Source organism: Pelobates fuscus, chromosome 13 (assembly GCF_036172605.1).
Source record: "Pelobates fuscus isolate aPelFus1 chromosome 13, aPelFus1.pri, whole genome shotgun sequence".
NCBI classification, from domain to species: domain Eukaryota; kingdom Metazoa; phylum Chordata; class Amphibia; order Anura; family Pelobatidae; genus Pelobates; species Pelobates fuscus.
Window position 1 is genome coordinate 8,275,870 of NC_086329.1, and position 24,002 is coordinate 8,299,871.

General features: G+C 45.3%; 1 protein-coding gene across 1 annotated transcript; it reads right to left on the reverse strand.

The window, feature by feature from the left end:
- Positions 1-3,221: 3,221 nt before the first annotated feature.
- DLGAP5 (DLG associated protein 5) lies at positions 3,222-23,980 on the reverse strand. The gene is made up of 18 exons (XM_063440264.1): positions 23,865-23,980; positions 16,597-16,848; positions 16,058-16,263; positions 15,677-15,763; positions 15,484-15,565; positions 15,293-15,355; positions 14,539-14,609; positions 14,157-14,386; positions 10,906-11,021; positions 10,702-10,825; positions 9,077-9,162; positions 8,201-8,361; positions 7,020-7,112; positions 6,670-6,892; positions 6,343-6,499; positions 5,481-5,713; positions 5,270-5,301; positions 3,222-3,620 (listed from the first exon to the last, which is right to left on the reverse strand). The coding sequence occupies exons 2-18, from the start codon at positions 16,835-16,837 to the stop codon at positions 3,549-3,551; spliced, it is 2,277 nt and encodes a 758-aa protein (XP_063296334.1). The 5' UTR covers positions 16,838-16,848; positions 23,865-23,980; the 3' UTR covers positions 3,222-3,548.
- Between the last annotated feature and the right edge of the window lie 22 nt (positions 23,981-24,002).

Here is a 24,002-nt window from a genome sequence, read left to right on the forward strand (position 1 = left end):
AAAAAAAAAAATTTAAACTTACCATTTGACGTCTTCTTTTTTCTAAATTCTTCTTACTTCAGCCCCCCAAAAGGCCAAATAAAAATCCATAAACCCGTCGCACTTTAAAAAAAAACAAAAAAAAAAAACGAGCGCAAACAAAAATTAATCCATCTTCACCCATGGAGGGCACGCCGCGTACTGAGCTCCGCAGGGCGGGTCAAGGCTTATAAAGCCTTGCCCCGCCCTGCAATTAGGCTTAGAACACAATGATTGGTTGGTTTAAGGGGGTGGGGGGCCGGGGGGGAGGACAGTAGGTCCCCCCCCCCCCTTATTGTTTTATTAGGGCCCCCACCCACCGCGCAGGGGTGGGGGCCGGGGGGGGGGGACAGTAGGTCCCCCCCCCCCAATCTTTAACCCCCGCGCAGGGGAGGGGGGGTGTTTATTAGTTTTTTTTTTTTTTGTTTTTTTACAGTGAGCAGCCACAGGCTGCTCACTGCTTACTAGACATGCCCCTACTCGCGGTATAGCGAGTAGGGGCATATTATTTACTAATACTAAGTAATCTTTACTTAGTATTAGTAAAGTTGGCTGAAAGACCAATTCAGGTCTTTCAGCCTTTTAGTAGATAGCTCCCTGATACCGTGGGAATTAGGGAGTTATCTACTAAGCGGCTGCAAGATGCAGCCACAGCAATGAATAGGATCGGAGTTTCATTCATTAGAATGAAATTCCGATACAAACAAAGTACCGAATTGCCTCCTAACACCAATGGAGAATTCTGTTAGGATGCAATTCGGCAGTTTTGCCGGCGTTCTGTCTAAGTGACAGGACGTTTGGCAATACTGACAGGAAGCATTGTGGGAACAGGGAGGAAAGCTAGGGATCATGGGAAAATTGCTCTGACCAGCGGAAATGAAGCACACTTTGCTCCTCCGCTGGTCAGAGCTGGTCAAGCGGAGGAATCCCATAAGACAAAGAGTCCCTACTTTGTCTTATGGTTTTAAAGAAAACTAAAGAAGACAGGAAGAAAAGAATAACAGATCCCGAGAGAGGGGGAGAAGAGGAAGAGATTGAGGAAAGGTAAGTTCGGCATGACAGTGCCGCTTTAAGCTTGTTGAGTGCTTTTAAGATTCCATCCTGCCCTCAGACAGGGTTTCCAGTACACTCTTGGAACAAGAGGCCAAACAGAAGGTTTCGATTAGTGGGGTTCAGTGACTGCTGTGCACGTGCTTTCTTTGAGAAGCATTTGATTGGCAGAGATAAGTATAGTGCCTTGTTGGTGAGTGTGTATATTCTCATACTCAAATGAATGTGTAATGTTTGGACCGCCCTCAGACGTGTTCTGCTGGTGTTTAATGTCTTCCAGCTGAAGTGGTAGAGGTTAACACAGTGAGGGAGTTTAAGCATGCGTGGGATAGGCATAAGGCTATCCTAACTATAAGATAATGCCAGGGACTAATGAAAGTATTTAGAAAATTGGGCAGACTAGATGGGCTGAATGGTTCTTATCTGCCGTCACACTCTGTCTTCTAGTTAGTGCGGTATTTCAAACGTATCCACTAAATGCAGAAGTGAATCAAGTTGAAAACTAAATGGCTGACTTGTTTAAACAAGTCAGCCATCTTGCTCTACACCCGAATAAAGCAATCAGTCAAGGAGTTGCCTGTGGAGTCTTGCTCTATGCCCCAAGTAAGTGATCTGTCAAAACAAATCTTAATTTGGGAAAAACTAATAAATACATTTTGGCCAAAACTGGCAATCTTACTGAATTGCAAAATGTAGCAAGTTTTGTAACTTGGTAAAGTCCATACGGGGTCATCTGGGGTGAAGTACAAAGTAGCCAAAATGGAAGCAAAAGCTGAAGGCTTCAAGGTCAGCCTTTTATTTTTATTTTTTTAAGACCCCCAACTTCTCACTTTAGTGGCAAACCCTGATTGTATCCTGTGATTTGAGCTGGATCCTCACTCATTTTATAGTGCCATCTAGTGGGCAAAATGTCCAACAGTAACTAAATGAAAAATAAAGGAGTTTCTCTTGTTTCTCCATAATGGAGCATGGTTCATCACTACAGATTATCAGATCTGTTCCACTAATCGTGTTCCATATAGCCTGAATTACATCCTGTTTTCTGCCTTATACCCCAGCCCCATTGTTGCATGTATTCAGGATCTTACAGGAACACTATAGTCACCTAAAATTACTTTAGCTAAATAAAGCAGCAATCATAGCCAGGGGAGGTGTGGCTAGGGCTGCACAAACAGAAACAAAGTGATTTAACTCCTAAATGGCAGAGGATTGAGCAGTGAGGCTGCAGGGGCATGTTCTATACACCAAAACTGCTTCATTAAGCTAAAGTTGTTCAGGTGACTATAGTGTCCCTTTTTAATTTTCAATAAACTTCAATTAGAATTACAAAGGGTTGAAACATTTCAAACTTTTTAAAGGGACACTATAGTCCCCAGAACAACTACAGCTTATTGATTTGGTTCTGGTGAGTAGAATCATTACCTTCAGGCTTTTTGCTGTAAACACTGTCTTTTAAGAGAAAATGCAGTGTTTACATTACAGCCTAGTGATAACTTCACTGGCCACTCCTCAGATGGCTGTTAGAGATCCTTCCTGGGTCATGGCTGCCTAAATGCATCCAAACATTCAGTATCTCCTCCCTCTGCATGCAGACACTGAACTTTCCTCAGATTCATTGATTCAATGTATCTCTGAGGAAATGCTGATTGACCAGGGCGGTGTTTGAATCATGCTGGCTCTGCCCCTGATCTGCCTCAGCCAATCCTATGGGGAAGCACTGTGATTGGATCAGGCCACCACTTCTGATGATGTCAGCAGACTGCTTGTTTTTCTGAGTCTAACAGCATGCAGAGGTACAGGTTCAATACCATATGACTTACTATATTTAGGGAGGCATGATGGGTTTTAACACTATATAGGGTCAGGAATACCAGTTTGTGTTCCTGACCCTATAGTGCTCCTTTAAGCTCCACTTTTACCAACCACACAATTTCTGCCTTGTCAGTGAATATCAATACATTTTATTTAGGAGGGAGTTCAACAGTGCCCAGATCCCCATTCTACAGAATCCTATGAAATAATACTTGTCTGCATCCAAATAGTTTATCAGGGTAAATGTAGCAATGTTTGTGTATAATATAGGGTATACATAAGGTCATCTTTATACATGAGTCAATACACTATCCAGACATTGTTTGTCTTAACGTTTTTTTTAAGGTCTGTAAAGTTACCAAGACCCCTAAAGCACTCCTATAGAACCGGTAATAACTAAATGTGAATACCTTTAAAATAACTAGTCACCAGGCTATTGCCTGGATAGCGTCAGTAAGCAAAATACAACAGCACGCAGTTTGTAAGATACATATGTCTTGCTCCAAACTGTATTAACACATTTAGTGAGCAGTTTCATTTTGAAAGAAATGTAAAAGTTAAAACAATGTCAAGGGGTTAAAAGCTATAAAAATGTAACAAGTCCATATTTTCAGATTTTCTATAAAAAAAAAAGCTCTGTACAAATCTCATGCACCATCAGCAACTCTTCAGTTTTGAAGCGGAGAAAACATTATCAGGTCACTTGGAACCACATCGAACTTCAATGGAGCATGGTGCACCTGTGAACAGAGACAGTTATTGAAAAACTTAACCCTGGGTTTCAAAAAAATGAAACTAAACTTGATCCAGTGGTAACTAATCGTGCACAAGGATTAAGGTGAAAATTTAATCTCATTTAGTACTAAAATGGCAAAGTTTATGGTCACCTGCTGCATCAAAGCAAACAGTGTGGTAGGTAGCATTGTCAGTTGCTTAATACAGAATCAAACACAGAAACCCAATAGGTTTGCCTTCATGCAGTTGGTGAGTTTACATTCTAACCTCTCCAATACCAGAATCGTGTTTTGCAGTATGAAGTCTAGCCATAAATACTCACCCACATTTATACTCTAGCTAGTATTACCAGCCTGTAGCATTTAATGTAAGTTTGCTGAGAACGGAAACTCATCCGCTGCTTTAAAACCATACAGGAGGTTTCAATAGGTCATATTATTCCAACAGTCAGGAGAGAATGAAAGGACTTTTTTTACAGCAAGCACTAAATTAGCAGTCAGATTTGTACTGGCTAAAATCATTTCCCAAAAAAAAAAAAAAATATATATTTTTTTACCTGTCTGCAAAGCAATTTTGCTTTACATTTTCAGTCAAAATGTTCAGTAGGGAAGTTAACAGCCATTTTTTTTAATGGTTTGGTTACAGTGGACTGATTTTGGTTTATCAGAATTGGGACAGGTGGAAACTCATACCCAATTAAACCAACCTGCTGGATACCCCGACAGTAAGGCGGTATATGGGGATCAACATCCAATAAAAAGACCCTCCACAAAGCAGAATTAAAAGACCTCTTAATAGAAAGAGGAACTCTCAAAACTAGACCATGTGTAATAACCAAAAATCTATCAGTGGGCTGCAGGTCTCAGATGGGCTTTAACAAAATAAGGAACCAAAAAAAAAAAAAAAAAAAAGTGTAAATTACAAACATAAGAAGCAGGGGACCACTGCAGACATGCATAGATCTTCTCTACCTAGAGTCTCAATATGGTTACTGCTCTGCCAGTTCTTTCTAACCTTACAATTATGAGAGGTCACTAGCATATTAGCCCACTTTGTGTCTCCGAAGGTGCTCAGACAATTCATATTTGTATTATAGCATTATAGATGTAATCAGTGTTTAAAAAGCAGAAACACTGCACATACAAACTCCAGCCACCATGACCACTTCAAATCCCTGAAGTGATCATGGTGTTTGGAGTAACCCTTTAAAGCCTAGAACAGATTGACGGACCAATAGTTTGATCCTCTACTGGTCAGTTTACAGTTGTCATAGTAAAAACTTTTTTTTTTTTTTTTTTTTTTTAGAGAGAATTTATAAAACTTAGAGTTCGAATAATTAAGACAGGTTGGTTAGACCTCTCCCACAGTATCCCTGAAGCTAGCTTATATAAAAGTTTTACAGTAATGGGTACTCAATGGCAAAAGGTTCCTTTTTAGAGGATTCCAGACAAGAGTCAGCAGCATTACTGGTACTGTTCTATTTTAGTAACAGACGGTTTTGCTAGATTTATTTTTTTTGAACAGGACTTTATTTCCAAATATTTCATATATATTTAAAATCCTTTATTGCAGTAACAAGGTGGGTTTTAATACACAGAAAAATACCCCAAAATCTTACAGCTGATTTCTACCAATTTCAATGACTGCAGCTTACCAAGAAGTCAAATGTTTCATCAGTCTCGCATTCTAAAAAGAAAAAAAAAAAATAGAAAAAAATATCAAATTTAGACAAAGTTCTAGTCAAATTTAGCAAATCTCTATAGATTTTAAATGCTACCCCTTACTATACTGCTAAAGAGTAGTAGAAAATGAATTATGTAAATCCTTTCCTCCCCAGTGTTAAAGTGTATTGAAAGCAGACAAACCTTCAGTTAATGGCTTTGCCAGTAAAACAGAAGATGCATTTTGTTTTGGGGTGAAGACCTCATCTTCTATTGGAGAGTACGTGAGAATTGGAGCCAAGTACGTCTCACGTTGCCTGCAATTTAAAGGCGTTGTGTCCTCAGAACTAGTTGATTGGTCACATTCTAAAAAGCAAGCCTCTGATGGAACCAAACATTTTACAAGATTTACTTCTAATTTTTCGGGTTGTGCCACACTGCAGAAAGAGAACAAAAAAAAAAAAAGTTAAATAACGTTTCAAGTTGTCCAAGTAAGGTTTGACTACAATCCCAGTTAAGTTTCTAAACGGTACAGTAGACCCAATGATATCCTTGGTAAACAGATTCTGGTTAAGAGCTATATGAACTCACAAAATTCCCCACTGATCAGATTTGGGATCTCAGGAGCTTGTGGCTCTCACCGAGCAGAAGTGGTGGTGATGAGCATATGTTCTAAAAATGGTTAGACTACTTACAATGGAGGGGCGCCAGTGCAATCCAGCGCACTGTGAAAGTTATGGTGCTTGGAATGTTCCTTAAATGTTGCATCACAATATGCACTTTGAAACACAGTCTATTCAACTTTTAAGCAGTTAAAAAAATAAAATTAGAAAATATTGAATAGCTGTAAGGGCAAATAATCTCATCTTTAGGGGACAATATCTAAATCAATATATCTAGGTTAGATTGGATAACGAAAGTTCTAGCAAGGATTCCCAGTGCAGGTTCGGAGTACCCGCATTAAATCTTGCACCACAGGTGTGCTTCCAGGACCTGGTTGAGAACCACTAATATATTGTATAACTGATACAACTGGTATAATAATAATATAATATGCCACAATTACCCAACTTCCTCAGCATTTTCAAAAAGCACTTTTCCGACTGGAGATTTACCACCACATTGCAATGTTGCACCATTCTCGGAGAAGCTTTTTAAAAGAGGATTTATAGCAGTCTTCGGTGTAGCGGATGTCTGGAATGACCTGCGGCTTGCTCTTGCATCTGTAGTAGAAAAAAAAAATTAAAAAAAAATAAAATAAAAATCACACCTCTTAAAAATATGATCATAAACCCCTCCATTAGCTATATTTTCAATTCTACATGAAATAAAGCAGAGTATAAAAAAAATAAAAGCCAAACGTGAGAGAAAGGGGAATGATGGATCTACCAACCGTTAGGCAGTTTTGCTGGGCTCTCAACGCGGAAGAATCCTGCGTCAAAAACCACCTGATCCACTTGTGTGGGTAGTTCTGAAGGTAACGCCTCCGAAATGGGCTCTACGGATTTCAATTTGTTTTTCATGGCGGCTTTGATAGCAGCCAGACGACTCCGAGCTGCAGACCTCCCGTTGTCACCTTGACTTTCCTTAACTGACGAAGCTGGGACAATTTTCTTCTAAAAAAAATTAAATAAAATAGATTGTGGTTTACGAGATTGCAAATGGTATTTAGGGAATGCGTTATTTGGAGACATACAATTCTAATTCATGCAGAGCTGGGTAGAAGTTACAGTGATTACGTACTTTTAGAATTTTTTTGGTCTGGACTTTGTTTTGTTGCCACGAGTTCTCCTCCAGCTTTTCGAGATTTGAAAACTTTTTCAGCACATCTTCAATCTAGAGGGATGAACAGTGAAGGAACTATCTCAGCTTGATGACCATTAAAATAAATAAATAAATAAATAAATCCACATATTTGTTTCCAGAATACGAACAGAGGAGGATTAAGAATAAAATAAAAAAAATAAAAAAATATACTAAAGAAACAGCACATACTGCTCAGCGACAATGATGACTGAACCTTAAATATCCCAACCTGTATGGAATGTCCGGCTTATTCTGCGTTTGCAGCAATGTACAGCCACACATTCATTAAAGGGACAAGCATGTATTCTGAATGCTAGAGTACTATAACCAATTTCATATCTGGGCCCCACCAATTTGTAGGAGGGAGAATACATACTTGGCCTCGATCATCTCGGCCAAAGCATAGGGAGGCTACTAGCCCATGCGCAGCAGTTGCCACGCTGAGCGAATCAGCATCTCCCTCATTGACTCAATGTGTATCTATGGCAAAGCGTGGAGACGCCGAACATCGGTCCTGCAATCTAAATCAGGAAGTCTGAGCGACAGCAACTAGAGGTAGCGGTGTAAACAGCCATTTCTCAGAAAAAGACGTGTTAACACTGCTGTGTGTGCAGGGACATAATTTATGGGCCGCAATCATCACATTAAACTGAAGCAGTTTTGGTGCCTAGAATTTCCCTTTAAGGGACACGGAGCACCAAAGCCATTTTATCTGAATAAAGATAGTCTTAAGAATCTATACATTTACATATTTTGAATAAGGGAATTCCTTAGTTTAGACGACTGGGATATTCTATTGGTGCAAGAGTGAAAAACTGAACAGACTCCAGGCACCATAACAACGTATCATCACTGAAGTGGTCACGGTGCTTGGCGAAACCTTATAAAGCTAATGTATCTTGGCGATTTCAGGTAGCAGACTCACTAAAAAAAAGGTTCTTAACAAATACGGAGTTCCTTAGTGGACTGGACTCCTCTCCGCGGCCACATAACCTTGTAATATAGGAATGGGTAGGAGTGTCCCATAAGGCAATGTTCAGAGTAAGAAACCACAAACAATTATATATAGATGGGAATAATAGGCAAAGCAACCTGAAGGCTACTCTAGGTGTACTTACCTGAAAATAGACCATATCCCAAAACCCATCCAGATCTGTACACGTGGTCTCCTTTTCACCACGCTTGAATTCACAGTTATCCACAAGTCCTTCAAACTGCTTAAAACGCTCAGACATTAGCAGTCTAGATTGCCCCACAGTGGTGCGGATCAGATCCTTTGCTTCATTAAAACAAACACAGTAGCAAGTAAGACATGCATAGAAATGTATGTATAGCTATAGTTAGAATGGATCTCCTGAGCAAGGCTCTCCTTATCTCGTCAGGGGAAGAAATAACTTTTCACCAGGAATACGGTAATATAAGTGTGATGAGTTTTAGGACTAGCTGGTTTAACTCTGAAATTGGGTTTACAAGCAGAGCTAGAACAAAAGATTTAGGCATACCAGAATAACGTTTTCTGTGGTAGTCCGATAATAGCAAAACCCCACTGGGGCTGACAATCAACCAATTATCTCAGGGTATTCTAACCAGTAAAATAAAAATGCAGAAAAGGTATCTGCCAACAGATTCCCAACATCTCAGTAATTTTATACCAACAGCTACAGCTATTTTAAAACTGCTTCCGCTAATGACACAAGTGTTCCAGGTTTGTTTATAGATCAGTTTTTCCCCACATAAAATATCAGAATGTGTTTACTATATCCTAGATCAAACTATTTATCCCACAATGCCTTGATGGACAGGGGTGTTCTCCTATAGAATCCTGTTGTGGGAGAGCTATCTCCAGCTGGAAGACCCCACATAAATAAATTAATTCAATATATTACCTACATGATTATTAATAGTGGGTTAAAATGAATGCACACTCTTTAATATATAAAAAGACACCCTTTACATTATAGCCATGTAATAAGTGAACCAAAATAGATTTTTACCTTCCTCTGGAATATCGTTCTCTATTTTTCCTTCCCATTGTGAGATAAGCAACGTTAGCCTCTGGATCTGTGACTTTAGAGTGTCTCTGGAGGAGGAGAGAAAGGTTACTGGGAGATTCACAGCTCATATGGACTGGTCTATGAACCACCGCTGTATTCCCTTAAACTATAAACTATCAATACAGTGCTTGAAATGAAGATTGGCAGCTACAGTGCTAAAAGTCAAATTAACTAGAACACTCCAAGCACGCATTGAAAGCTTATAAACACAAAATAAACACACCGGTTTCCTTGCACAGTAACAGATTTATGGATCTGAAAGATATAACAACCCTTTCAGCAAACTGATATCTGGGAACTCCATGAGTACTAAACGACCCATTCATGGTGTCAAAGGAAGGAATCCCTTAGTGCAGTGGTTCCTAAACCTATCCTCATGGCCCACCAACAGTCACCCCCACCCCCCCCTTCATATATTTTCTTCCCCATTCTTCCATGTCGTGGATGTAGTGTGTGTGTTGAATACATTGTGTGGATGTATAGGGGATGCAGTGTGTATAGTGGATAAAGTAGTGCATGTGTAGTGCATGTAGTGCATGTGTAGTGCATGTGTAGTGCATGTAGTGTTGATAAGTGCTGTGGGTGAGCAGTTTAAAGTAAAGCGAGTTTAGCCCCACACCTCTTACCTGTGGGCTGGGAGGACAGTGTGTAGGGAGGTGACATTGTGGGGGGCAGTGTGTAGGAAGGTGACAGTACTAGGGGGCACACTCATTGACAGGCACACACAAAGTCTCACTGATTTAAAATACACATTCACTGACAGACAAACACTCAATGACAAACTGACTCTTACTGATGTGACAGACACATTCTCTCACACACACACACACAAATTACTAATATTATTTCAATTTGTCCATCCAGCCTTCGTAACTTTGGGAGACCTGGAGTGGATCTGTACCTGCGGTCCACTGGGGCAGCTGTAATCCTCCTGCTCTGCAACCTTGCGTGCCATCTAGTGATGCAGGGAGCCGGAATATGACGTCATATTCCGGCATCAGTAGATGGCACGCAAGGGAGCAGAGCAGGAGGATTACCGCTCCCTCGCGGCCTCTGATGTGCTCACAGCCACCCGCCTCAGGGGTCCATAAACTGTGTCCTCCATGACAGGAGGAAGCACCAGGGATGTCCATGCGGTAGTTTTGGGATAGATACAGCCAGGGCTGGCCTGAGGCCTTTAGGAGCCCTGTGCAAAAAAAAAAAAAAAAAAAAACACACACGCAAAGTTACCTCTGTCCATTATGGGCTGGTAAGGAGAAGTAGAGGCAGTGCAACTCATGGAGATGTTGGGGAAGCAGGGACTCCTTCCTGCTTCCCCCTTTCCTGTGCAGCAGTTACCCCCTATCGGCACGTCTTCTGGGCGATTTAGCTCTGCCCCAGCCACAGGTAAGCCCCACCCACGCCACAATATGTTTTATTTTTATATTCCCAGGCTAGCCTGATCTTTGTGAGCTGTGCTTGCATACCCCTTGATACATTTAGTCCTGCATTTGTGGGGGCACAAGGGGCCATGGCCCCCTCTGCCCCACCCCCTAGCGATGCCACTGGCACTGGCCTGCACTGACCTGAAGTAAGTCACATCATGCTGTTGCTCATCTGCTGGGGAGGGTAAAGAACCGGCGCAGACATTGTCTGCCTGTGAATGGGTTCGCTCGTTTAATTCAGGTTCATGTACTGCGGTCTCAGTTTCTAGAAGAAGAAATATACCGTTAATCTACACGGAAAGCAGGCTTATCCATCGGTCTCCCAGCTCAGGCCATTGACTTTACCTTGGTGTGAAGGATTGACTGGGGTTCTGATAACAGGCTCGAGATTTTGTTTAATAGGGGTAAAACGTTCTAAAATGTTCCCTTCATTTTCTTGTTTTGGGAATGGAATATTATTCCTATAATGTTGTGAGGAAAAAAAAAAAAGTTAAAACACAAATCTGGAGACACTTTATTTTATACTAGAACAAATCCCTCAAAGGGGGCTTTAAATACCATTAAAGTAAAAACACAGTTACATTCAATTTCAGTTAATTCCTCTGCAGAGTGAAAAACAGTGTTGGGGATAAATCTGCCATCGATCCATTCAGTTCTTTTGCATCTCCACTAGCACCAATCTTTTCAAATTTCACTGGTAAAGTTGACATTTACGTAGCTGAACCAGTCCCTCATGGTGACTCCCATCCTCTTCAATTACCGATACTTTAGCTGCCAGCTGGGGGAGGACTATTTTTTGTTAATAGATGTTCCTTTATTAGAATTCTGCCTTTGTCTGATCTAAGAATTACAGCACTGAAGATACTTCGTACTGTGTTTTATACACATTGTTGCTAAATTGGTCTTAATTGTTGAAGCAGAAAAAGACAAATTTTAAGCGGTCATGTTCATGCCTGGGAGTAGTGTGGTTAGTGACACCTTTCAAATTATAAACTTGATAGATTCTACAAAGCTGAGCAGTAGAACTTTTGTAACTACACGAGGAAAGTTACGCGTTTATAGAATTTACCGTATATACTCGAGTATAAGCCGACCCGAATATAAGTCGAGGCCCCTAATTTTACCCCAAAAAACTGGGAAAACTTATTGACTCGAGTATAAGACTAGGGTGGGAAATGCAGCAGCTGCTGGTAAATTTCTAAATAAAATTAGATCCTTAAAAAATTATATTAATTGAATATTTATTTACAGTGTGTGTGTATGTATATGAGTGCAGTGCGTGTATATGAGTGCAGTGCGTGTATATGAGTGCAGTGCGTGTATATGAGTGCAGTGCGTGTATATGAGTGCAGTGCGTGTATATGAGTGCAGTGCGTGTATATGAGTGCAGTGCGTGTATGAGTGCAGTGCGTGTGTATGAGTGCAGTGCGTGTGTATGAGTGCAGTGCGTGTGTATGAATGCAGTGCGTGTGTATGAATGCAGTGCGTGTGTATGAATGCAGTGCGTGTGTATGAATGCAGTGCGTGTGTATGAATGCAGTGCGTGTGTATGAATGCAGTGCGTGTATGAATGCTGTGCGTGTATGAATGCTGTGCGTGTATGAATGCTGTGCGTGTATGAATGCTGTGCGTGTATGAATGCTGTGCGTGTATGAATGCTGTGCGTGTATGAATGCTGTGCGTGTATGAATGCTGTGCGTGTATGAATGCAGTGCGTGTATGAGTGCAGTGCGTGTGTATGAGTGCAGTGCGTGTGTATGAGTGCAGTGCGTGTGTATGAGTGCAGTGCGTGTGTATGAGTGCAGTGCGTGTGTATGAGTGCAGTGCGTGTGTATGAGTGCAGTGCGTGTGTATGAGTGCAGTGTGTGTGTATGAGTGCAGTGCGTGTGTGTGTATGAGTGCAGTGTGTGTGTGTGTATGAGTGCAGTGTGTGTGTGTGTATGAGTGCAGTGTGTGTGTGTATGAGTGCAGTGTGTGTGTGTATGAGTGCAGTGTGTGTGTGTATGAGTGCAGTGTGTGTGTGTATGAGTGCAGTGTGTGTGTGTATGAGTGCAGTGTGTGTGTGTATGAGTGCAGTGTGTGTGTGTATGAGTGCAGTGTGTGTGTGTATGAGTGCAGTGTGTGTGTATGAGTGCAGTGTGTGTGTATGAGTGCAGTGTGTGTGTATGAGTGCAGTGTGTGTGTATGAGTGCAGTGTGTGTGTATGAGTGCAGTGTGTGTGTATGAGTGCAGTGTGTGTGTATGAATGCAGTGTGTGTGTGTATGAATGCAGTGTGTGTGTGTATGAATGCAGTGTGTGTGTATGAATGCAGTGTGTGTGTATGAATGCAGTGTGTGTGTATGAATGCAGTGTGTGTGTATGAATGCAGTGTGTGTGTATGAATGCAGTGTGTGTGTATGAATGCAGTGTGTGTGTATGAATGCAGTGTGTGTGTATGAATGCAGTGTGTGTGTATGAATGCAGTGTGTGTGTATGAATGCAGTGTGTGTGTATGAGTGCAGTGTGTGTGTATGAGAATGCTGTGTGTATGAGTGCAGTGTGTGTGTATGAATGCAGTGTGTGTATGTGTGTGTGTAATGCAGAGTGTGATGCAGAGCCTTGGTGCGGGGTGTGCATTTTTATTTTTTAATTATTATTTTAATATTTTTTTTGTTTCATTACATTTTTTCATTATTATTATTTTTTTATTTTATTATTATTTTTATTTTATTATTATTATTTTTTTTATTATTATTAATATATATAAAAAAAAATTCGTCCCCCCTCCCTGCTTGCTAGCTGGCCAGGGAGGGGGGCTCTCCTTCCCTGGTGGTCCAGTGGATGGGCACTGTGTAGGAGGGGGCTGTGGGGGCTGCAGAGAGATGTTACTTACCTTTCCTGCAGCTCCTGTCAGCTCTCTCCTCCTCCGCCGGTCCGTTCAGCACCTCGGTCAGCTCCCAGTGTAAATCTCGCGAGAGCCGCGGCTCTTGCGAGATTTACACTGTGAGCTGACAGAAGAGCTGAACGGACCGGCGGAGTAGGAGAGAGCTGACAGGAGCTGCAGGAAAGGTAAGTAACATCTCTCTGCAGCCCCCACAGCCCCCAGTCTGTATTATGGCAATGCAAATTGCCATAATACAGACAATTGACTCGAGTATAAGCCGAGTTGGGGTTTTTCAGCACAAAAAATGTGCTGAAAAACTCGGCTTATACTCGAGTATATACGGTAGGTTGAAGAAGAAATCAATGGGCAGATTTTAAGCAAGGTTCTGTTTAAATTCCCCATAATTGTATCAGTTAGTTACAAAAATTAGGGGTAAATTTGGTAATTTAAACAGAACCTTGCTTAAAATCTGCCCATTGATTTCTTCTTCTTCAGCCTAAATGCTATAGTTACAAAAATCCCAAAGAAGGCAAACCCACAGGTAGGAGAACAAAACAGCGGCACCTGGATATTGAGATCCAGCAAGAAAGAATATATATATATATATATATATATATATATATATATATATATATATATATATATATATATATATATATATATAAAAAAGATTTGGAACAAATGGAAGGGAACACTGAAAGAATAAGACAGGGCAGCTTTAAAATTAGTTACCTTTCAGAAGGGATTGGGCTCCATGCGAAGCGAGAGGTCAGAAATCTATTTGCTCTGCACGGCGTCATAGGTTGCAACTTGTAGTCCGGCAAACCAGCCAATGGTCGAAACATAAAGTCATCTGGTGCAAATGATTGTATTCTTTCACGTGCTGCTGGGCCTTTTTCTTCCGTAGATTTATTTTTAAGTACCCCATCTGATTTCTGCTCTTTGTTAGATGGGGCAACAATCTGACATTTTTAAGAATAAAGCAAGTGGTTGAATGTCTTCATACAACAGAGCACAGATATATTGAATAGGAGACAGGTGATCAGACATGTTCCAGTAAAGGTTAGCATTGCAATAATAATACAAAAAAAAAAAAAATGTATGTCAAATATACCTCATGTTCAACTTTGTTTCCTGGAGGCTTGAGGACTTTAACACCCTTTTTCTGAGGTTTTGCAACAGTAACTATTAGAAGTAAAAAAAAAAATATATATATATATATATATAAGATTTAGACTCACGAACCAGCAATCCCATATTTGTAATAATTTCCTGCACACAAACTGCTCTGTGCAGTTCTTTACAAACTGGAAATTGGAACAACCCCCCACACTAAAAAAATAAAAATAAAAATATCAAAATCAAAAACAGTTGTAAACATTAGGAATAGAGAGCCAAATCGTATGAATCCTCAAACTGTTTAGTTTAGAATTGACAGAGAAACTATACATTTTAAGCCAATTTCCGATTTGGGCAATTTGATAAACATCGATTTGTGGTGAAATGAAAGATGAAGTTGGGTAAACTCAGCAAAAGACGACTTGGGGGAAAGAATTATATTGAACGCAGTTAATGAACTGTGGTGAATAACTCCTCAAACAAATGTCAGTTCCTTGTGTTTAGAAGCCAGTGGGTTCCAATCTTCTGCATGTTTTACCCCCGTCAATATCAGAAGTATAATCTTCAAATAAATCCAAGTAAGAAAAAACAGAATTCTTCACACAAAGTGCTGCTTTAAATCCAAAACCATCGCGCCATTTATTCATGACTCACTTGCCACATTGCAGGTATTTTGCAAGAGTTAAACCCCAGCCCTCACAATAAAAATTGCCTTTGGTGATCCCAAATATTCTCGTTTCTTTACTTACCATTTGTGTCCCTCTGTAGAACCTTTGATGCTGTTGCTCTTGTCAGTCTTCCTGGAAGAACATCTAGAAAGATTAGAGAAAGATGGATTATGGAGAAAGGGTCTCCGCTGCCAATTATAGCCAATGTGCTCCATGCTCTGCATAAGTTACGTTAACTACAAACTCGTCATAATTACTTAGTTAAAGCATACCCTGGTTTTCTTTTTCAGAATTTGTGGTGGGATTTCCTTTTGCACATCCTCTGCTTTTGGGCTCTACGATTCTGCTGCTGTCCTACGAAAGAAAAGAACCAAACACATTTTCTCTGTTACGCTTTTTGAGGGACTGGGTAACCATGAAAAAATAAATAAATAAATTATCGGTTTAAAGAGGAAGAGGACATACCATGACTGGTTGGCGTCGGGTCGTCTTGTTAACGGCAAGTTCAGTTTTGGCAGCAGATCTCGTCACTCTAGAAGTTACAGTACTAGACTGTGGGAGGAGGAAGGGGGAGAACAAAATAAATAAAATATACCTCTATATATCAGTTATACTTCAGTAGAGAATAAAAATATTTTATTCAAACAGCGTATATCAGTATGAGAGTAAACCATGCGTTAGGCTTTCCAGAGATTGTGGGGGGTTTAGTGTAATTTACGAGGTCCATTATGATTACATATGAAATGTTCTCCTAGATACAACCTTCCTGATTGATTGACCGAATGTAACCTGCAAACAAACTGCACAAACAGTTCTCCTTATATGCCCAGCCGCAATACCGAATACCTTTTCTTTCGGTTTGATTTTGGTTCCATCCAGAGAATCAGGAAGTGAAGAGAATAGGTCTTCATGTTTATAAATGCCACATTTGAACGGGGCTTTACGGGCTTTTTGTCTTTGTTCTTTTAACTTTCGGAGAAGTTTCTCCTCCTTGTATCGCTCCAGCTTCTCTCGCTGCTGGTTAACCAGTTGCTCTTTGACCATGGTGAGATCTGCAGAAAAAGAAAAAGTAGGGTGGCTAGTGCTTATACAGAGAGAAATGTAAATACACAAATGGCATGGTATGGCACTAGCTATAAAATAGCAAGGGGGGTGGGGGGGAAAGAGAAAATCCTTCAGATTGTGGTTTGTTTGGGCAGGGCCCTCGTCACCTACCATTTACATGTGCCATATATGTTTTGTTATAATTAAAAGGTTTGCCTTGTTTCCTATGCAGTATATGTTGGGACTATACATTTTACCATTACAATTATTTACAAACACCATTAACAAGAAACCAGTGAGCAGCTACGCAAGGAGAGGAGTAGGTGTGATGCGAGACTCACCATTTTTATGTTCATGGACTTTTGTGGAAGAAGTCTCCAAATCTTCCTCCAGCAGTATAGAATGGTAAAGCTTATGATCAGAGATGTTCTCGTCTCTCACTGTGAGGCCTCTAGTCTTCCTGAACTCCTTGTATCGATTCTCCTTCTGAGTGATGGATTTACGCCGAACAATCTTCGCCTTCAGGGCTTCTAGGCTTAGATCCTTTTTGTATCTATTGGTAAATTTAGATCCGACATCCATTTTCGCCGTATCTAAATCAGGAGAAAGGTCTTTTATTGTCACCATTTGCATAGTGATAAAGATGGATAATATGGACATATACATTTAATACTTTAAAATAAAAACACTGGCTTTAGACTAAGCAAGGCACGGGATAAGTAGAATAATTAACAACCGATAACGCCAGGGACAGATCACAATGAGAACATCCAGGATACCCATTAGGAGATGACCAGGGGTTCTCTGCGGCGCTCCATCCCACTGCTAATCAAATTAGGATTGCAGTAAAACTTGCTGTAAACGTGCCATGCAAAGTGTTAATAGTGCAGTTCAATAAGAACAAACTCCAGCTTATTTGGCTGCATTTTCGCTGTATGTATTTATTCATTGTGGATGTCCACTGGGGTGGAGGAAACGCCATGGACATATTTTATTTATTTTACATAATTTTTTTTATTATTTTGTACACATTTAATCCTCTTGGAAGAAATGCAAGATTTTTCATCAATTTTTCAGCTCTGGACTCGAATTGGTGGAAGGAGGCACCAAACTTCTATATTTTCTTTGAGTATTTCTCGAGCGCAGGTTTGTGTCTCGCTGTACTTCACTATATAGTTTATTGTATCCCTTTACAGATGCATAGCTGAATCACAAATACTGTGTGTATCTTGTTGGTAGTACCAAGGTATAGATGGCAAGTTCTACTTTAGTACCAAGACAGATAGATAAGAGCGCAGGGATCTGTCACCCGCATACCCATAATCCGTTAATCCCACCCACCAGGGGTCACGTTGACCCCTATAACCCCATCCAGCCAGGGATGTATTTACCACAAGGCATTTGCCTAGGGCAGCACTTTCAGGGGGGCGCCAAAAAAATGCCACCCCAAGCTCACAGACAAATGGCTTGTTTGACATGTTCTGGGGGGGGTTATAGGGGTCACCCAGTCTCTCTCTCTCACTCTCTCACTCCGGGGGAGGACACTCAGTCAGTCAGTCAGTCAGTCAGTCAGTCAGTCAGTCAGTCAGTCAGTCAGTCAGTCTCTCTCTCACTCCGGGGGAGGACACTCAGTCAGTCAGTCAGTCAGTCAGTCAGTCAGTCTCTCTCTCACTCCGGGGGAGGACACTCAGTCAGTCAGTCAGTCAGTCAGTCAGTCAGTCTCTCTCTCACTCCGGGGGAGGACACTCAGTCAGTCAGTCAGTCAGTCAGTCAGTCAGTCAGTCAGTCAGTCAGTCAGTCAGTCAGTCAGTCAGTCAGTCAGTCAGTCAGTCAGTCAGTCAGTCAGTCAGTCAGTCAGTCAGTCAGTCAGTCAGTCAGTCTCTCTCTCTCACTCCGGGGGAGGACACTCAGTCAGTCAGTCAGTCAGTCAGTCAGTCAGTCAGTCAGTCTCTCTCTCTCACTCCGGGGGAGGACACTCAGTCAGTCAGTCAGTCAGTCAGTCAGTCAGTCAGTCAGTCAGTCAGTCAGTCAGTCAGTCTCTCTCTCTCACTCCGGGGGAGGACACTCAGTCAGTCAGTCAGTCAGTCAGTCAGTCAGTCAGTCAGTCAGTCAGTCAGTCTCTCTCTCTCACTCCGGGGGAGGACACTCAGTCAGTCAGTCAGTCAGTCAGTCAGTCAGTCAGTCAGTCAGTCAGTCAGTCAGTCAGTCAGTCAGTCAGTCAGTCAGTCAGTCAGTCAGTCAGTCAGTCTCTCTCTCTCACTCCGGGGGAGGACACTCAGTCAGTCAGTCAGTCAGTCAGTCAGTCAGTCAGTCAGTCAGTCAGTCAGTCAGTCAGTCAGTCAGTCAGTCAGTCAGTCAGTCAGTCAGTCAGTCAGTCAGTCAGTCAGTCAGTCAGTCACTCTCTCTCACTCCGGGGGAGGACACTCAGTCAGTCAGTCAGTCACTCTCTCTCACTCCGGGGGAGGACACTCAGTCAGTCAGTCAGTCACTCTCTCTCACTCCGGGGGAGGACACTCAGTCAGTCAGTCAGTCACTCTCTCTCACTCCGGGGGAGGACACTCAGTCAGTCAGTCAGTCACTCTCTCTCACTCCGGGGGAGGACACTCAGTCAGTCAGTCAGTCACTCTCTCTCACTCCGGGGGAGGACACTCAGTCAGTCACTCTCTCTCACTCCGGGGGAGGACACTCAGTCAGTCACTCTCTCTCACTCCGGGGGAGGACACTCAGTCAGTCAGTCTCTCTCACTCCGGGGGAGGACACTCAGTCAGTCAGTCTCTCTCACTCCGGGGGAGGACACTCAGTCAGTCACTCTCTCTCACTCCGGGGGAGGACACTCAGTCAGTCACTCTCTCTCACTCCGGGGGAGGACACTCAGTCAGTCACTCTCTCTCACTCCGGGGGAGGACACTCAGTCAGTCACTCTCTCTCACTCCGGGGGAGGACACTCAGTCAGTCACTCTCTCTCACTCCGGGGGAGGACACTCAGTCAGTCACTCTCTCTCACTCCGGGGGAGGACACTCAGTCAGTCACTCACTCTCTCTCACTCCGGGGGAGGACACTCAGTCAGTCACTCACTCTCTCTCACTCCGGGGGAGGACACTCAGTCAGTCACTCTCTCTCACTCCGGGGGAGGACACTCAGTCAGTCACTCTCTCTCACTCCGGGGGAGGACACTCAGTCAGTCACTCTCTCTCACTCCGGGGGAGGACACTCAGTCAGTCACTCTCTCTCACTCCGGGGGAGGACACTCAGTCAGTCACTCACTCTCTCTCACTCCGGGGGAGGACACTCAGTCAGTCACTCTCTCTCACTCCGGGGGAGGACACTCAGTCAGTCACTCTCTCTCACTCCGGGGGAGGACACTCAGTCAGTCACTCTCTCTCACTCCGGGGGAGGACACTCAGTCAGTCACTCTCTCTCACTCCGGGGGAGGACACTCAGTCAGTCACTCTCTCTCACTCCGGGGGAGGACACTCAGTCAGTCACTCTCTCTCACTCCGGGGGAGGACACTCAGTCAGTCACTCTCTCTCACTCCGGGGGAGGACACTCAGTCAGTCAGTCACTCTCACTCCGGGGGAGGACACTCAGTCAGTCAGTCACTCTCACTCCGGGGGAGGACACTCAGTCAGTCAGTCACTCTCACTCCGGGGGAGGACACTCAGTCAGTCAGTCACTCTCACTCCGGGGGAGGACACTCAGTCAGTCAGTCACTCTCACTCCGGGGGAGGACACTCAGTCAGTCAGTCACTCTCACTCCGGGGGAGGACACTCAGTCAGTCAGTCACTCTCACTCCGGGGGAGGACACTCAGTCAGTCAGTCACTCTCACTCCGGGGGAGGACACTCAGTCAGTCAGTCACTCTCACTCCGGGGGAGGACACTCAGTCAGTCAGTCACTCTCACTCCGGGGGAGGACACTCAGTCAGTCAGTCTCTCTCACTCCGGGGGAGGACACTCAGTCAGTCAGTCTCTCTCACTCCGGGGGAGGACACTCAGTCAGTCAGTCTCACTCCGGGGGAGGACACTCAGTCAGTCAGTCTCTCTCACTCCGGGGGAGGACACTCAGTCAGTCAGTCACTCTCACTCCGGGGGAGGACACTCAGTCAGTCAGTCACTCTCACTCCGGGGGAGGACACTCAGTCAGTCAGTCACTCTCACTCCGGGGGAGGACACTCAGTCAGTCAGTCACTCTCACTCCGGGGGAGGACACTCAGTCAGTCAGTCACTCTCACTCCGGGGGAGGACACTCAGTCAGTCAGTCACTCTCACTCCGGGGGAGGACACTCAGTCAGTCAGTCACTCTCACTCCGGGGGAGGACACTCAGTCAGTCACTCTCTCTCACTCCGGGGGAGGACACTCAGTCAGTCAGTCACTCTCACTCCGGGGGAGGACACTCAGTCAGTCAGTCACTCTCACTCCGGGGGAGGACACTCAGTCAGTCAGTCACTCTCACTCCGGGGGAGGACACTCAGTCAGTCAGTCACTCTCACTCCGGGGGAGGACACTCAGTCAGTCAGTCACTCTCACTCCGGGGGAGGACACTCAGTCAGTCAGTCACTCTCACTCCGGGGGAGGACACTCAGTCAGTCAGTCACTCTCACTCCGGGGGAGGACACTCAGTCAGTCAGTCACTCTCACTCCGGGGGAGGACACTCAGTCAGTCAGTCTCTCTCACTCCGGGGGAGGACACTCAGTCAGTCAGTCTCTCTCACTCCGGGGGAGGACACTCAGTCAGTCAGTCTCTCTCACTCCGGGGGAGGACACTCAGTCAGTCAGTCTCTCTCACTCCGGGGGAGGACACTCAGTCAGTCAGTCTCTCTCACTCCGGGGGAGGACACTCAGTCAGTCAGTCTCTCTCACTCCGGGGGAGGACACTCAGTCAGTCAGTCTCTCTCACTCCGGGGGAGGACACTCAGTCAGTCAGTCTCTCTCACTCCGGGGGAGGACACTCAGTCAGTCAGTCTCTCTCACTCCGGGGGAGGACACTCAGTCAGTCAGTCTCTCTCACTCCGGGGGAGGACACTCAGTCAGTCAGTCTCTCTCACTCCGGGGGAGGACACTCAGTCAGTCAGTCTCTCTCACTCCGGGGGAGGACACTCAGTCAGTCAGTCTCTCTCACTCCGGGGGAGGACACTCAGTCAGTCAGTCTCTCTCACTCCGGGGGAGGACACTCAGTCAGTCAGTCTCTCTCACTCCGGGGGAGGACACTCAGTCAGTCAGTCTCTCTCACTCCGGGGGAGGACACTCAGTCAGTCAGTCTCTCTCACTCCGGGGGAGGACACTCAGTCAGTCAGTCTCTCTCACTCCGGGGGAGGACACTCAGTCAGTCAGTCTCTCTCACTCCGGGGGAGGACACTCAGTCAGTCAGTCTCTCTCACTCCGGGGGAGGACACTCAGTCAGTCAGTCTCTCTCACTCCGGGGGAGGACACTCAGTCAGTCAGTCTCTCTCACTCCGGGGGAGGACACTCAGTCAGTCAGTCTCTCTCACTCCGGGGGAGGACACTCAGTCAGTCAGTCTCTCTCACTCCGGGGGAGGACACTCAGTCAGTCAGTCTCTCTCACTCCGGGGGAGGACACTCAGTCAGTCAGTCTCTCTCACTCCGGGGGAGGACACTCAGTCAGTCAGTCTCTCTCACTCCGGGGGAGGACACTCAGTCAGTCAGTCTCTCTCACTCCGGGGGAGGACACTCAGTCAGTCAGTCTCTCTCACTCCGGGGGAGGACACTCAGTCAGTCAGTCTCTCTCACTCCGGGGGAGGACACTCAGTCAGTCAGTCTCTCTCACTCCGGGGGAGGACACTCAGTCAGTCAGTCTCTCTCACTCCGGGGGAGGACACTCAGTCAGTCAGTCTCTCTCACTCCGGGGGAGGACACTCAGTCAGTCAGTCTCTCTCACTCCGGGGGAGGACACCCAGTCAGTCAGTCTCTCTCACTCCGGGGGAGGACACCCAGTCAGTCAGTCTCTCTCACTCCGGGGGAGGACACCCAGTCAGTCAGTCTCTCTCACTCCGGGGGAGGACACCCAGTCAGTCAGTCTCTCTCACTCCGGGGGAGGACACCCAGTCAGTCAGTCTCTCTCACTCCGGGGGAGGACACCCAGTCAGTCAGTCTCTCTCACTCCGGGGGAGGACACCCAGTCAGTCAGTCTCTCTCACTCCGGGGGAGGACACCCAGTCAGTCAGTCTCTCTCACTCCGGGGGAGGACACCCAGTCAGTCAGTCTCTCTCACTCCGGGGGAGGACACCCAGTCAGTCAGTCTCTCTCACTCCGGGGGAGGACACCCAGTCAGTCAGTCTCTCTCACTCCGGGGGAGGACACTCAGTCAGTCAGTCTCTCTCACTCCGGGGGAGGACACTCAGTCAGTCAGTCTCTCTCACTCCGGGGGAGGACACTCAGTCAGTCAGTCTCTCTCACTCCGGGGGAGGACACTCAGTCAGTCAGTCTCTCTCACTCCGGGGGAGGACACTCAGTCAGTCAGTCTCTCTCACTCCGGGGGAGGACACTCAGTCAGTCAGTCTCTCTCACTCCGGGGGAGGACACTCAGTCAGTCAGTCTCTCTCACTCCGGGGGAGGACACTCAGTCAGTCAGTCTCTCTCACTCCGGGGGAGGACACTCAGTCAGTCAGTCTCTCTCACTCCGGGGGAGGACACTCAGTCAGTCAGTCTCTCTCACTCCGGGGGAGGACACTCAGTCAGTCAGTCTCTCTCACTCCGGGGGAGGACACTCAGTCAGTCAGTCTCTCTCACTCCGGGGGAGGACACTCAGTCAGTCAGTCTCTCTCACTCCGGGGGAGGACACTCAGTCAGTCAGTCTCTCTCACTCCGGGGGAGGACACTCAGTCAGTCAGTCTCTCTCACTCCGGGGGAGGACACTCAGTCAGTCAGTCTCTCTCACTCCGGGGGAGGACACTCAGTCAGTCAGTCTCTCTCACTCCGGGGGAGGACACTCAGTCAGTCAGTCTCTCTCACTCCGGGGGAGGACACTCAGTCAGTCAGTCTCTCTCACTCCGGGGGAGGACACTCAGTCAGTCAGTCTCTCTCACTCCGGGGGAGGACACTCAGTCAGTCAGTCTCTCTCACTCCGGGGGAGGACACTCAGTCAGTCAGTCTCTCTCACTCCGGGGGAGGACACTCAGTCAGTCAGTCTCTCTCACTCCGGGGGAGGACACTCAGTCAGTCAGTCTCTCTCACTCCGGGGGAGGACACTCAGTCAGTCAGTCTCTCTCACTCCGGGGGAGGACACTCAGTCAGTCAGTCTCTCTCACTCCGGGGGAGGACACTCAGTCAGTCAGTCTCTCTCACTCCGGGGGAGGACACTCAGTCAGTCAGTCTCTCTCACTCCGGGGGAGGACACTCAGTCAGTCAGTCTCTCTCACTCCGGGGGAGGACACTCAGTCAGTCAGTCTCTCTCACTCCGGGGGAGGACACTCAGTCAGTCAGTCTCTCTCACTCCGGGGGAGGACACTCAGTCAGTCAGTCTCTCACTCCGGGGAGGACACTCAGTCACTCACACTCCGGGGAGGACACACTCACTCACTCACTCAGGGGAGTATAGCTCCGGGTACCTCCCGCCGTGCCCCATTAATGCTGGGATGGCCGGTACTTACCTCACAAGATGCAGATTTCGCTGTAAGTGTCCCCAGGTAACTCACCGCCCGCTCAGCAGGTTTAAACTGCCGGAAGCTAGCGCTGATTGGCTGATTGTCAGAGCGGTTATTGGCCAATCAGCTTCCACTGGAGCCGCA

Excerpts from the sequence above, each read along its gene's own strand:
- DLGAP5 (XM_063440264.1), bottom strand. The coding sequence starts at position 16,837 with ATGGATGTCGGATCTAAATTTACCAATAGATACAAAAAGGATCTAAGC. Across the intron at positions 15,566-15,676 it reads CCCGACGCCAACCAGTCATG|GACAGCAGCAGAATCGTAGA; the intron begins GTATGTCCTCTT and ends TTTCTTTCGTAG. Across the intron at positions 8,362-9,076 it reads GAACGATATTCCAGAGGAAG|CAAAGGATCTGATCCGCACC; the intron begins GTAAAAATCTAT and ends GTTTTAATGAAG.